The sequence below is a fragment of the Pogoniulus pusillus genome, chromosome 10 (genome assembly GCF_015220805.1).
Source record: "Pogoniulus pusillus isolate bPogPus1 chromosome 10, bPogPus1.pri, whole genome shotgun sequence".
Taxonomy (NCBI): domain Eukaryota; kingdom Metazoa; phylum Chordata; class Aves; order Piciformes; family Lybiidae; genus Pogoniulus; species Pogoniulus pusillus.
The window spans coordinates 34601978-34617480 of record NC_087273.1 but is presented as its reverse complement, the minus strand read 5'-3'; the positions used below and the strand labels follow the sequence as shown (position 1 = coordinate 34617480).

The 15503-nt window shown below is 46.9% G+C and overlaps 1 protein-coding gene across 8 annotated transcripts in view; it reads left to right on the top strand.

Annotated features, from left to right (window-relative positions):
- PPP4R1 (protein phosphatase 4 regulatory subunit 1) overlaps window positions 1-15503 on the top strand; it is an 81862-nt gene that overhangs the window by 43832 nt on the left and 22527 nt on the right. For all 8 annotated transcript variants that reach the window (XM_064150213.1, XM_064150214.1, XM_064150212.1 and 5 more), the window contains 5 exons: window positions 1541-1648; window positions 2427-2492; window positions 4298-4456; window positions 7193-7323; window positions 9292-9806. In XM_064150213.1, coding sequence (XP_064006283.1) covers window positions 1541-1648; window positions 2427-2492; window positions 4298-4456; window positions 7193-7323; window positions 9292-9806 — 979 coding nt within the window. The remainder of the gene's footprint in view (window positions 1-1540; window positions 1649-2426; window positions 2493-4297; window positions 4457-7192; window positions 7324-9291; window positions 9807-15503) is intronic.

Genomic DNA, 15503 nt, shown 5'->3' with positions numbered 1-15503 from the left:
TGACTCATAAACAGGCTGGCCACTATTGGATTTGGCACCCAATAATTGGACTCAACGACCTTAAAGGTCTTTTGCAGTAAAAAAATCACAGATTTCTGAATTTCTAGGACTCTCCTGAAGAAGCTTATAAAGACATAAGGGAATAAAATTTAATGCAGGATTGCTTTACCTATCTTCATTGTTTTGAAGGGGTCTATAAAGGTTTCTGCAGCTCATCAATCCCCTTGAGGTTAGAAATGTAAGGATTTGTAAGGGAAATGGATTTAAATAGTTCTGCCTAGGAAAGTTAAACGTAGAATTCTTTTGGATTTCCTTCTGGTTTTGAAAGTTCTAGTAAAAATCAGGATGAAAGAGGAGAAAGCTGCCACTTTCTTTGGTGTGACATGCTTGCTTTCTCAGTGGTTTGCTGTCAGGGAACAGTTTGCCCAGGGAGGTCATGAATACCCCCTCACTGGAGGCATTCAAGGCCAGGCTGGATGAGGCTTTGAGCAGCCTGGGGTCCCTGCCCATGGCAGGGAGGTTGGAACTAAATGATCTTTAAGGTCCCTTCCAACCCAAGCCATTCTGTGAATCTATGAATGAAATCATGTGCATCAGTATGAAAAGTAAACATAAAAAGCTTCTGACACACCAGAAGGCTGTGCTGCTGTTCAGAGAGATTGAGATAGGCTGGAGGGTTGATCAGGAAGAAATGTAATGAAATTCAACAAGGGCAAGTGTAGAGTCTTGCACCTGGGAAAGAACAACCCCAGGTGTCAGTATAGGTTGGGGGCTGACCTGCTGGAAGGTAGCAAAAGGGAAAAGGATCTGGGGGTCCTAGTGGATAGGAGCTTGACCATCAGCCAGCAATGTGCTCTTGTGGCCAGGAGGGCCAATGCCATTCTGGGCTGTATTAGAAGGGCTGTGGCTAGCAGGTCGAGAGAGGTTCTCCTGCTCCTCTGCTCTGCCCTGGTGAGGCTGCATCTGGAATACTGTGTCCAGTTCTGGGCCACTCAGTTCAAGAGGGACATAGAACTGCTTGAGGGAGTCCAGCACAGAGCCACAAAGATGATGAGGGGAATGGAACATCTCTCTTAAAAGGAGAGATTGAGGGAGCTGGGGCTCTGCTGCTTGGAGAAGAGGAGCCTGAGAGGTGACCTCATCAGTGTTTATAAAGATGTAAAGGGTGAGTGCCAGGAGGCTGGAGCCAGGCTCTGCTGGGTGATGCCCAGTGACAGGACAAGGGGCAGTGGATGGAAGCTGAAGCATAGAAAGTTCCATGGAAGCATGAGGAGGTTTTTTTTTTCCCTGTGAGGGTGACAGAGCACTGGAACAGGCTGCTCAGGGAGGCTGTGGAGTCTTCCCTCTCTGGACATATTCAACACCCACCTGGATGCCTTCCTGTGTGATCTGGTCTCAGTGGTCCTGCTCTGGCAGGGAGGTTGGACTGGATGAGCTTTGGAGATGCCTTCCAGCCCCTGACATTCTGTGACTCTGCTTCGGTGCCAGGGGGTGGTGCGTTGTGGCAAGCATCCCTGATTGGTGTCTGTCTTGCCACTAGATCATGTGCAAAATGGCCTCGATGGTGGGAAAGGACATCACAGAAAGGCTCGTTCTGCCCAGGTTCTGTGAGATGTGCTGTGACTGCAGGATGTTCCACGTTCGTAAGGTACGCAGCTATCACCACCTGCCCAGGACCGTCTGTGAGAGGAGTTCTCACCACCTTGCAACTGAATGGCTGCTCCCTGCTACAGCTCCTTTTACCATGTCCAAGCAGAAGCCACAGGCATCCTTGGAAGCTCTCATTTCCACAGATGTTTATATCCCACAGTTAGATCTGATGCTGAATGGGTTTTTTCCCCATAGTCCTGGCATTTGTTATCAGAGACAAAGAATCTGCTTCTCCTCATCATGGTATAGATAGCCACAAAAATGTGAACATCTCTTAACTGATAACAGCATCAGCCCACTGAGCTCCTCTCTCTCTGAAGGAGATCTCTTGAGATGAGATGAATGGAATTAATTAATGGCGTTCATTAAGATGAAATAAATCACTACTCTGTCGTGGTATTTAGGTGCTGAGGCTGTGTTGTGGGTTAACACTGCCACTGCACAGCTTCTTTTCCTTGATAACTGCTTTCAGTCTTTCATATGACAGCACTTTGAACACGTTTTGTCCTCCCTCCCTTTCGTTTGAGCTCTGAGGTGGTTCTTTCATCATTAAAAAAGCCTGATTAAACTTGAAGTGAAGAAAAGCATTTTAAACTCGTTTTAAAACCATGGGAACTGATGGAGTGGGGAAGTAACTGATACTGAGTTTACATCAACACCTGATTTTATGGTTTATAAAGCTCTTTTGTTCCCCCTCCCCTTTGCTTTTCTTTGCTGTATTAAAACTCTTTAAACTGTTCTTAATGGTTATTTCTTTTTCATATTTTGTCTGCAAGGTTTGTGCAGCCAATTTTGGAGATATTTGCAGTGTGGTTGGGCAGCAAGCCACTGAAGAAATGCTGGTAAGCCTTCCCTTAATGGGTTTTTCTTTTAGTACAAGTCAATGTTGGAGCTGGAAAGGTACAGAAGGGCAAGTAGAATGATGGGAGAAGGACAGAATGGTCCTTGAGTAAGGAGAGACTAAAAAAAGCTGCCACTCCTCAGTTCTGCTGACATGAGGTTATGATTCATGTCTACAGAACCTTCAAGACGCTGTCACAGAGTGGTGGGGTTTGGAGGGGACCTCTGGGCATCATCTAATCCAATTCCTCTGCTGAAGCAGAGTCACCCAGGGCAGGTCCTGTGAATACAGAACTCCTCATTGCCAAGTTGTACAGTCTGGAGCTCAGGGGGACTTGGTTCTAGGGCTGGGAGAGGACTTTAAACAAAACTGGAGAAATAGCTGTGGTGATGGAGAATATTTGCAACTTCTGAACTAAATAAGGCAGGAAGGAGGCTAATCTACCCTGGTTGAGACCTCAGTTGCAGTGCTGGGTCCAGCTCTGAAGTCCTCAGCACAGGAGACACATGGACCTGTTGTATCAGGGTCTGGAAAGGCCACAAAGGTGATTGTAGGTCTGAAACCCAACCCCTCTGCTATGAGGACAGGCTGAGAGAATTGGGGTTGTTCAGCCTGGAGAAGAGAAAGCTCTAGGCAGACCTTCTCGTGGCCTTTCAGTGCTTAATAGAAGCCCAGAAGAAAGATGAGGAGACCTGTTGTGACAAGACTGTTGGGCCTTTTCCAACCAAAAGGATTCTATGATTTTATTCTTCAGCATTATGAATAAAGCCACTGCTCTGTTCAAACCTTGTTTGCACCAAACAGTGTTTCTCTTGCTCCCTTATTCCCCTTTGTGGTCCTGCTTTGTAGGGTGGGTGGGGAGAGAGATTGGTAAATCCAACCGTGAGAAATTGAGGTGGAAAAGAAAGGTTTTCTTTCTCTGTGAAGATGCCTTTTTATTTTTTTTTCATTTCACTGAGAATCTTAACAAAATCTGAAGTGATTTCTGACAGGTAACAAGTATAGGAAGGACATGGACCTGATGGAGTGTGTCCAGAGGAGGACCATGAAAGTGATCGGGGGTTGGAGCACCTCTGCTATGGGGACAGACTGAGGGAGCTGGGGGTGTTCAGCCTGGAGAGAAGGCTCTGGGGAGACGTAGTAGCAGCCTTCCAGTACCTGAAGGGAGCCTCCAAGAAGGCTGGAGAGAGACTATTTGCAAAGGCCTGCAGTGACAGGGTGAGGGGCAATGGCTTCAAACTAGAGAAGAGCAAATTTAGGTTGGATGCTAGGAACCATGAAGGCAGTGGAACACTCGAGCAGGTTGCCCAGGGAGGTGGTTGTGGCCCCATACCCTGAAATATTCCAGGCAAGGCTTGATGGGGCTCTGGGCAACCTGATCTAGTTGAGGATGCCCCTGCTGGCTACAGAGGGGCTTGGACTAAATGATATTTGGAGCTTCCTTCTAGCCCAGACCATTCTCTGATTCTGTGACTATGTGCCAGTGTTCCTCACTTTCACTGCTTTCAATGTTAGGTACATTAAAAGACTGGTGGGTGTTTTCTTTATGTAAATCAGATTACAAAGTTAGCATTTTGTTGCTGTTCCTCAGGTAGATGATTTTCCTTATCTGCATCCATGAGAGCAGCTGATCAGAGGGGTGACGCTCCTGAATGTGTGCTGTCTTGCAAGCGTTCAACTTCACCCAGGTCTGAGGGTGCAGAAGCAGATGAAGGAAATAAAAGTGAAGGGGGAAAAAAGGAAATGTACTTTGAAACAAGTACTGCCTGTCAAGACTTGCACACTCACTCACTCTGTTCCCAACAGCTGCCGAGGTTTTTCCAGCTCTGCTCCGACAACGTGTGGGGAGTCCGGAAAGCCTGCGCCGAATGCTTCATGGTTGTGTCTTGTGCAACGTCCCAGGAAGTCCGAAGGACAAAGCTGTCACCCCTTTTTATTAACCTGATTAGTGATCCTTCACGATGGGTAAGAGTTGGGGAGTTTTATGGCTTGAATTGCTGTCACAGTGAAAAGGTTTTACTGCGATGCTCTGCATAGAAGTTCTCAGCCTTAGGTGTGGGTAACTTCATAGATTCATAGAATCAGTCAGGGTTGGAAGGGACCACAAGGATCATCTAATTCCAACCCTCTGTCGTGGGCAGGGACACCTCACACTAGATAAGGCTGTCTAGAGCCTCATCCAGCCTGGCCTTAAACACCTCCAGGGTGTTTAAACCACCTCCCTGGGCAACCCATTCCAGGCTCTCACCACCCTCACGGTGAAGAACTTCTTCCTAACATCCAATCTGAATCTCCTCATTTCTAGCTTTGTTCCATTCCTCCCAGTTCTGTCACTACCTGACATCCTGTACAGTCCCTCCTCAGCTTTCTTGTAGGCCCACTTCAGATACTGAAAGGCCACAATAAGGTCACCTTGGAGCCTTTTCCTCTCCAGACTGAACAGCCCCAATTCCCTCAGTCCCTCCTCATAGGAGAGGTGCTCCAGCCCTCTGATCATCTTTGTGGCCCTTCTCTGGACATGTTCCAGCACATCCATATCCCTCTTGTAATGTGTGCTCCAGAATTCACAGAATCACAGAAACATCCAGGTTGGAAAAGCCCCTCAGGATCACCAGGTCCAACCTATAACTGTACTCTGCAAGATTCACCTTAAACCATATCCCTAAGCACCACATCCAAACCACCCTTAAACACATCCAGGGTAGGTGACTCCACCACCTCTCTGAGCAGCTCATTCCAGTGCCTGACCACTCTCTTCATGAAAACTGATTTTCCTAATGTCCAGCCTAAACCTATCCATCCTCAGCTTGAGGCCATTCCCCCTTCTTCTGTCTCCAGTTACCTGTGAGAAGGGACCAGCAGCAGCCTCTCCACAACAAGTCCCTTCAGGTAGTTGTAGACAGCAGTGAGATCTATTTCATAGAATGGTTTAGGTTGGAAGAGACCTCAGAGATCATCTAAGTCAAATCTTTAAGAGTAAGGATGTAGTTTAGATGAGGTGGCCCAGCACCTTGTCAAGCTGGGTCTGAAAACTCTCTAATGTAGGGAATTCCACCACTTCCCTTGGAAGTTTGCTTCAATGTTTAATAGTTTAAATGGTGATTTTTTTTTTTTTCTGGCATCATCTTGTTTCACACATCTTTATTCTGTTCTTGTGAGACCCCACCTGGAGTACAGCAGCCACTTCTGGTACCCCCACCATAAGAGGGACATAGAACTACTGGAGTGGATCCAGAGGAGTGCCACAGAGATGATCAGTGGGATGGAGCAGCTCTCCTGTGAGGACAGGCTGAGAGAGTTGGGGCTCTTCAACCCCAAGAAAACAAAGCTCTGGGGAAACCTTTTAGTGGCTTTCCAGTACCTGAAGAGGGCCTACAAGAAAACTAGGAGGGGACTTTTTACAAGGGCTTGTAGTGATAGAATAAGAGATTGAAGCTTGAAGAGGGCAGATTTAGGCTGGATATTAGGAAGTAATTCTTTACAGTGAGGGTGTTGAGACACTGGAACAGGTTGCCCATGGAGGTTGTGAGTGCTCCCTCCATGTAGGTGTTCAAGGTCAGGTTGCATAAGGCCTCGAGCAACCTGGTCTAGTGGAAGGTGTCCTTGCCCATGACAGGGAGGTTGGAACTAGATCTTGAAGGTCCCTTCCAACCTAAACCATTCTATGGATCTGTGAATCTCAAGTGGAATACTTCACAGACTGCTTAGTTTGTCACAGAATCGCAGAGGTTGGAAGGGAGCTCCAGAAATCACCAAGCCCAGCCTCCCCTGCCGAGTAATCAGTGGGTGTAGAAAGTCACTCATATTGTCACTGCGCCAGGTGAGAAAAAACTGTCAGTGGGATAGCTGCAGAACTGCCTGGAAAACATTGCTGAAAACCATGAACAAATTGGAAAATGGGATGTGATTTCATTGTATTTCTACCAGCTCCCTACCACCACCTCCTTTTTGGGGGGCAGTAGGGTCAGTGGAGGGGGTTGGTCTCTTCTCCCAAGCGGCAACCAGCAACAGAACAAGGGGACAGAGTCTCAAGTTGTGCTGGGGGAGGTCTAGGCTGGATGTTAGGAGGAAGTTGTTGGCAGAGAGAGTGATTGGCATTGGAATGGGCTGCCCAGGGAGGTGGTGGAGTCGCTGTCGCTGGAGGTGTTGAATAAAAGCCTGTGTGAGGCACTTAGTGCCATGCTTTAGTTGATTGGATAGAGCTGGGTGCTAGGTTGGACTGGGTGGTATTGGAAGTCTCTTCCAACCTGGTTGCTTCTATGATTCTTTAAATAGGAGGAGAAAAGAGGAGCAAATGAAGAATTCAGCCAAATAGGAAAAGGAAAGGAGTGCATCTTACCAGTCCAGCTTATGGCAGTGAAATGCCTGCTCTCCAAGCACAGTTTTTAACTTTCAAGCTGTCAGAATTCTCAGATGAGCTTTCCCATTTACCTGCTTCTCTTGCTTCAATAATTGTGATTGTTTTGGTTGTGGGGAACAGAACTGCCAACGTAGTTACTTTGATTCAACTGATTTTACCTTGCTTTTTCTTGTCTTGGTTACTACTTTCTGTATACAGCTGGCTGACTCCTGCCAAACGAGAGCCTTTGCCCTTGCTTTACTGCCTGTGGCCTTTCCAACTCCTAGTAGCAGGCATTTGTGTAAGCCAGCAGGATTTCTATCTATAAATAGTGCTTTCTCACCTTGCACCTTTCCCACCAGGTCCGCCAAGCTGCTTTTCAATCTCTGGGGCCTTTCATATCAACTTTTGCTAATCCATCCAGCAGTGGCCAGTACTTTAAAGAAGAAGATGGTAAAAACCCAGAAGATGGTGGTTCTGCACAGGAGAACAGGTAATGAATTGACTAAATCTAAACATTGTTCATGTCTCTTTTCCTTGGGTTTCTTCAGTGGGAACTGCGAGTTAAGAAGGTAACTTTCCTGTCTAAATTGAGTATCTTGGTAAATTAAAGATCTGGAACTTCTCATCTACTTAGTAGACCCCCAGAATTTCACAGCATCACGACCTTAAGAGTTGGGGTGACCTCCAGAGATCATTGAGTCCAACCCCCCTGCCAACCCCCTGTAAGTTAGTCCACACAGGAATGCGTCCAGGCAGGTTTTGAATGTCTCAAGAGGAGACTCCACTACTCCCCTGGGCAGCCTATTCCAGTGCTCTGTCACCCTCACTGTAAAGAAGTTTCTCCTCATATTGAGCTGAAACCTTCTGTGTTCCAGTTTGTAGCTGTTGCTCCATGTCTTATTGCTGCTGACCAGCAAAAAAGAGACTGGCCCCAGCCACTTGACCCCCACCCCTCAGATATTTGTACACATTGATGAGATCTCCTCTCAGTCTTCTCTTCTCCAGACTAAACAGGGCTCTCAGTCTCTCTCCATAGGGGAGATGCTCAAGTCCCCCTGTCATCCTCTTGGCTCTCTGCTGGACTCTCTCTGTCAGGTCCCTGTCTCTCTTGAACTGGGGAGCCCAAAACTGGACACAGTACTTCAAATGTGGTCTCACTAGGGCAGAGTAGAGGGGGAGAAGAACTTCCCTAGACCTGCTGGACACACTTTCCTTGACATAGCTAAGATATATCTTCTGAGAGGAAATGACAGACAGAGAGCAGCGAGTATAGCCTGCCTAGGCTTCAGTAAGATTTTCAACATGATCTCCCATCAAAATCCTCGTAGAGAATCTGGTGAAGTATGAGCTGAAGGAGCAGCCAGTGAGGTGGATTGACAGCTGGCTGAGTGGCCAAGTCCAGAGGGCACTGATCAGCTGGATACCAATAACTGCTAGTGTATCTCGGGGGTCGGTGTTTGGTCCAGTCCTGCTTGACATCTTCCTAGATGGTGGAGCAGGGTGTACCCTTAGCAAACCTGCTGATATGAAGCTGAGAGGAGTGGCTGTTGTGCCAGAAACTTGTGCCACTGTCCAGAAGGACCTCAGTAAACTGCAGGAATGGGCTGGTAGGAGCCTCTTGAAGTTCAACAAGAATGTAGAGTCCTGCACCTGGAAAGGAACAACTTCAGGTGCCAGTACAGGCTACAGTTTGCCTGGACAGAGAGTGTCCTTCCAGAAAAGACCTTAATAGCTATGGTGGACACTAAGCTGACTGTGAGCCAGCAGTGTGGCCTTGCAGCAAAGGCCAGTGGTATCCTGTGCTGCTTTGGGAGGAAGGTTGCCAGTAGGTTGAGGGAAGTAATCCTTCCTCTTTCCTCAGCATTGGTAGGGCTGCAGCTGAAGTGATGAGTCCAGTTGTGGGTTCCCCATTATGAGAGATGTGGATATAGTTGGTGGGTCAGGAAGATGATGGAGTGGAGCATCTCTCCTATTACTTAGGACTGAGAGAGCTGGGACTGCTTAGCCTGGAGAAGAGATGGCTCAGAGGAATCTCACTGATGCCTATAGATACCTGAAGGGAGGGATAGAAAGAAGGCAGAGCCAGGCTTTTTCCACTGGTGCCTGGTGACAGGACCAGAGGCACTGGGCACAAACTGCAACACAGCAGGTTCCCTCTGAAGATCAGGAAACACTTACTGTTAGAGTGAGCACTGGCACAGGTTGCCCAGGGAGCTTGTGGAGTCTCCATCCTCCAAAACATTCACAAGCTGCCTGGGCACAGTCCTGGGCAACTACTTGAACTGGAGGCGTCTCGAATCTCAACCATTCTGTGATTGCACACTTTCTTTGAGATTTTTTTTCCCTTTTCATGTAAGTAAATGTAGTCTGGTGAATAATAAGCTGGTAGCAGGTGTGCAGCTGTTTGCAAGGAGAATGTTTTGGTGCTCAACTGTTGATTTTCTTTGGCACTCAGCAGTGAACAAGTCAGGACTGCAGAAGAGGTTGCGACAGAGGATGAGCACAACAGGACCGAGGATCTGTCTTTGCACGCCCATCATGATTTTGCAACAAAACTTGAAAATGCCATGGAAGAGCAAAATACAGTCTCAAGTGGCTCCCAGAAGGAAAGTGATTTCCAAACTGAGTCATCCTTCCATTGCACTTTGTCTTCGGAACCTTGCGGGGAAATGGCTGGCGAGAAGGAGCGGAGTTCTCGTTGCTGCACGGCAGGTCTGCGGGAGGCTGGGCTGAATTCAAAGGAAGCCTCTCTTTCAGAGCAGGAATTGTACAACTCTTTCCATTTCTGGAGGACTCCACTCCCTGAAATAGATATTGACTTGGAGCTTCAGCAAGCTTCGGAGATAATACTTGACAGAGAGGTTCAGGAGCTGACTATGCCGGCATCTTCAAACATTCCTATGGCAACGAGGAGAGAATTGGAGGAAATGATAGAGAATCTGGAACCCCACGTAGATGATCCAGATGTTAAAGGTAGAGTAAAGATTCTGAAGTGGTTTTAGTGTTTGCAGATAATCTTGCTGTAGCTGTTTGAGCTTTAACTTTTCAGGTGCTTTAAAAGTCAGAAGCTCTGCTTTCTCCTGATCCTCAAAGAGATTGTATTTATTTTGATGTAGTTGTAATTGTGTTTGTGTAAAGATGTAAAGGCTGTGAGATGCCTTCCATGCACTGGATGTGTGGTGTTGGTATAAACTTAGGACTGCCTGGCCTATAATCAGGATTGATTTGATTAATAATCAAATAGATAATTCAATTATATCAGCTATTGATCTGGACTTCCCAGTTCAAGAGAGACAGAACTACTGGAGAGAGTCCGGTGGAGGCTACAAAGATACTGAGGGAACTCAAGCATCTATGTGAGGAGGAAAGGCTGAGAGATCTGGAGGTGTTTAGGTTGGAGAAGAGCAGCCTGAGAGGGAATCTTCTCAATGCTGATTAAGAGCTGCATGGTGAGAGTCAAGAGGATGGGGCCAGACTCTTTTTGATGGTGCCTAGTGACAGGACGAGGGGCAAAAAACACAAGCAGAAGCCTGAATCCAGCAGGTTCCATCTGAACATGAGGAGAAATTTTGCTGTGAAGGTGACCAAACCCTGGAGCAGACTGTCTAGAGAGGTTGTGTAGTCTCCTTCTCTGAAGAGATTCCAAACCCACCTGGAGATTGTGATTCTGGGCAACCTGCTGTGGGTGACCCTGCTTTAGCAGTAAAGTTGGGACTAAATGATCTCCAGAGGTCACTTCCAAGCCCCACCATGCTTGGATTTTGTAATTAGCATATTTGGAGGGGGAAAAAAAGGCAAACTAAGATTCATTTGTGTTTGAAATATCCAAGTGTGTTAAATGGTTTCCATTTTATTCTTTATTGATTGTTAATGATTGAGTAATTTTTCTGCAAGGTCTTCATGGGTGCAGCTTCCTGTTGTCAGGTGGAGTGTGTTGAGTTTGTTGGATCAGAGTGAGAACTGGTCCAAAATGAGTTATTGAAGTGAATGCACATTTTCAGAGCTCTTTTTAGATTGGAGAAGGGTTTCATAAATATGACCAGCTGGTGGAACAGCACCTTGGAGATACCTCCTGAGCTGAAATGACAGTCTGGAGAAGAGAAAGCTCAGAGGAGACATTACTGTGGCTTTTCAGTATCTGAAGAAAGCTGGTGAGGGACTTTTTAGGGTGTCAAGTAGTGATAGGACTGGGGGGAATGGAGCAAAACTAGAAGTGGAGAATTTCAGATTGGATGTTAGGAAGAAGTTCTTCAGCATGAGGCTGGTGAGACACTGGAACAGGTTGCCTAGGGAGGTGGTGGAAGCCTTATCTGTGGAGGTTTTTAAGCCAGGCTGGATGTGGCTCTGGGGAACCTGATCTAGTGTGAGGTGTAGAGGGGTTGGAACTGGATGATCTTTGATGTCCCTTCCAGCCCTGGCAATTCTATGATTCTGTGACTTGTTCCTACTGGAGATAAGTCTCTCTTGGTATTATGCTCAATAAATTCCAAGGCACATGAAGCTTGTCACAGTCAGACAGTCCAGAGGTACCACTGAAGATGAATCCATATTTTGGAGCTGAGGAAACCCCAGGAGAAAGCTGCCCACCAGGAAAAGTAGGAAGCAAAAAGAAGAGCAAGTTGGGAGTGGGAAAAACGTTTAGAATCTACTGATACTGCTTTAATCTTTTTGTTGCTAGTAGGTGGATATGCTAATACCTTATTTTTGGGCTGCTTTTATTTATTACTGTGTAAGTCAGCAGGAACAAGTTTGCTCTAAGAGTGCTTTGGGCACCCCTTCTCTAAGGGAAGAGGTAAGAGAAAAATTTCAGCCTTGCTACTCGTCTCTGAAGTCTGCTGTTAAAACTTGCCCTGCTGTTTCCTTTTGCAAACCCTTGTTCTACCCAGTTAGAAGGCATCTTAAAGACCTCTCAGGGAGGTTTTTGTAGCTATGAATTTGTATGTCCAAAATTGGGTTATTTTTCTTGTGTGTTCATGTCTTATTTCAGTGCAGGGAGTTTTGTAGCTCTCAGAGGGCATCAAGAGGTTTCTGTATTGTTCTTGACTAGCACAAACTGGAACCCAGGAGGTTCCCTCTGAACAGGAGGAAAAACTTCTTTGCTGTGCAGGGTGACAGACCTCTGGAGCAGGCTGCCCAGAGAAGCTGTGGCATCTCCTTCTCTGGAGAGACTCCAAATCCACTTGGACACCGTGATCCTGAGCAGCCTGCTGTGGGTGACCCTGCTTTTGCAGGGGAGTTGGACTGGTCCCTTCCAACCCCCTGAGTCTGTGAGTAACTAGTGATGGCAGGAAGGCTGTGTCCTTCATGGTGTGATAAGCAGGGACTGATTTCTATTTTGATAACTGCTTTCAGAGCCAGTCCTGAGCAGCTGAGGCAAGTGATTTGGTACTGGAGTTCATCTGGCAGTGACTGACAATGATTCTTTCCTCCTGTATGTTTTGTTTGTTGTTTTTTTTTGCTCCCATTTCTCTTCCTTTCTGGATTTTGCATTCCTCTACTACCTTGTGGGATTGAGTGAGCCCTCAGCAAGTTTCCAGGTAACACCAATCCTAGTGATGCAGTTGATACACCTAAGGGATGGGATGTCATCCAGAGGGACTTGGGCAAGCCTGAGAACTGGGTCTGTGCAAACCTTGTGAAGTTCAGTGAGGCCAAGGGCAAGGTCCTGCACCTGGGTTGGGGCAGTCTCCAATCTCAGTCCAGGCTGAGGGATGAAGGACTTGTGGGTGCTGGTGGGTGAAAAGCTGGGCATGAGCTGGCAAAGTGCACTCGCAGCCCCAGCACACACAGCTGTGTGGGCAGCAGGTGGAGGGAGGGGATTCTGCCCCTCTGCTCTGCTTAGACTTCACTTGCAGTGCTGGGTCCAGCTCTGGAGTCCTCAGCACAGAATAAACATGGAACTGTTGGAATGGGGCCAGGGGAAGCCACAATGATGGGAGTGCTGGAAGCCGTCTTTTATGACACCAGGCTGAGAGAGTTGGGGTTATTCAGCCTGGAGAAGACCAGGCTCCAGGGAGGCCCTTTGTCTCTAAGAAAGTTTGGGACAGACTTTTTTAGCAGGACCTGTTGTGACAGGACAGGAGGTGATGGTTTGAAACTAAAAGAAGCAGATTTAGACTAGAGAGAGAGAAAAAATTGCTTACACTGATGGGCATGAAATCCTGGCCCAGGTTGCCCAGAGAGGTGACAGAAACCTCATCTCAGGCAACATTCCAAGTCAGGTTGTTTGGGGCTCTGAGGAACCTGATCTAGTTGCAGATGTTTTTTGGGGGGGAGGTTCAGGTTTGTAACTTGACTGTGTTTTCTCTGTTTCTGTTGTGCACCTCCCTGTCAGCAGAGCAGTTTCCATTTCAAGCAGTTTCCATTTCAGGCTTCAGATCCTTGCTCCAAGGCATGGAGACTGATGAGGTCTCCAGTAAATACTTTTTTGTTGTTGTTGTTTATGGTGGCCAACTTTTTTTTTCCCCTGTAATCTCATTCTCAGGAAGGGGTAAACTGCTTTAATTGAACCTCACTCCTTTAAAATCTTTACCTTGAGGCTTTCTTTCCAGCACTAGCTTGCTGCCAGAGTGGTAAGTTGAGTAATAGGTAGCTAAGCAGCCAGCAACCAAGCTGAAGACAACCTGTCTTCTCCCAGCCAACCTGCTGGCCAGCAGACCTACACAGCTGTCCAAAGCTGAGCTGTGGTATGTAATCCCTGTTAATAAGACATTTCCAACCCACAGGACCAGACATCCTGAGGGTCTCAAAGTGGCAGATGGAAACCTACACATTCCTCTGAAGTCTGCCAGCTCTTGGTCTTTATTCAGGTCACATCTTTTTTCCCAGCTCCCTGAGTCTGCTGCCTTCTTCGCTTACTTCAGAGGTTGTCTTTTCTTTTTTTTCCCCCCAGATGTTTTTATTTTTCTTTCCAAGAGGCTTTATTTACCTCCTGCTGCATAGAAGGTGTCAAATTTATGAAATGTCAGCTCTTCTTAATGTTATTTGGGGGAAAAGATAAAGCCTGACTTGCAGGTTGCTGGAGCCGGTTGTGCCTTGTGCCAGTTTCAGGCTGCTTTGCCACATGGAGACCTAATAGGGCTAATCCAACCCAAATCTGGGGTGAATTTGATCCCATTTCTTTATCAAAATCATATTTGTGAGGCAGGCTACTTGTGTAAAAGTCTCAAGTGCTTTGCTAATGGAACAGTAGGTGAGGAGTAAGTGGAAAAGAAACTCTTCTTCCTTTGATACTTTAATTATTTTTGCCTCTGAGTAAGAAGTGAGGGTAAGGAAGGGCAGATTGCTCAGAGGAAAAAAAGGGAGCATGCCATGCAGGTGTATCAGTGTCTGCCACTGACATCATTCCCACTGTTGCCCAGTGACAGGAGAAGGCAGAGCAGGCACAAACTGGAACCCAGGAGATTCCCTCTGAACATGAGGAGAAACTTCTTTTTTGTGAGGGTGCTGGAGCTCTGGAGCAGGCTGCCCAGGGAGGTGGTGGAGTCTCCTCCTGGAGATATTCCAAACCTGCCTGGACATTGAGACCCTGGGCAGCCTGCTTTGGGTGACCCTACTTTAGCAGCAGGATTGGACTATATGATCTCCAGACATCCCTTCCAACTCCCAGCAGTCTGTGATTCTTGTGTGGCTTGCAGCTAGGATTGCCTCTGATACTTCATCTGCTTAGGTCAGACTATATCTAAGGAACATTGCTCCACAAAGCTGTTCTTAATGGGCAGTAAGCAGAGGTGGAAAGCAGAGCACTGCTGGACATGTTTGAAAGAGTGAAGTTCCTAAGGCTTTCTTTTGATGTCAAACACTGCAGCCTCCATTAGTTGTTTGGAAGATGCAAGGAGGCTAAAGTATTGTGCAGGAAAGATCTTGTGTCTCTACAGCTACCTGAAAGGAGATTGTAGTGAGGCAGGAGTTGGTCTCTTCTCCCAAATAGCAAGCAATAAGACAAGAGGAAATGGCCTCAAGTTGCACCAAGGGACATTTAGGAAAAAAATGTTCACTGAAAGGGTTGTGCAGCCCTGAAACAGACTGCCTAGGGCAGTGGTGGAGAGGTTTGAAAGCTGTGTAGATGCGGTGCTGAGGCACGTGGTTTAGTAGGGGACACGGCAGTGCTGGGTTAACAATTGGATTTGATGCTCTTGAGGTCTTTTTCAACCTCAGTGGTTCTATGACTTGACCTGTCATCCCAGTATGCCAGTGGGTGTGGGAAATGGTTGGACTCCATGTGAAAGGTCTGTGTCAGCCAAAATGATTCTGTGATTTGTGACCATATAGACACACACAGCCTCTTAGAACCAAAAGCTTTTTTGTTTGAATCAATCTGTTCTCAACCCTTACTTGAATTGCTTTTCTGTCTCTCTCTCATTCCTACCTCCCACAAAAGACCCAGTCAGTAAGTTAGCATCCATGTGCTCTTCTGCCCTGAGAACACCATTCCTATGCACTAAGATTCCTAGACAACTGATCCTGCCTTAACCACAATCTGCACCTGGGGTTTGTATATTTTGCTGTGAAGCCCAATTTCACTGAGCTGCAGTGTGGCTGAGCACCCTAGGAGGACTGGGGTACCAGTCACTCTTATCTTTGACATTTATTGTCTCCACTTTGAGATTTACTAAGAGTTAATAATCTTCCATTTGTACCTCCCCTGTAGTTCCTCCACCATCTGTCAGT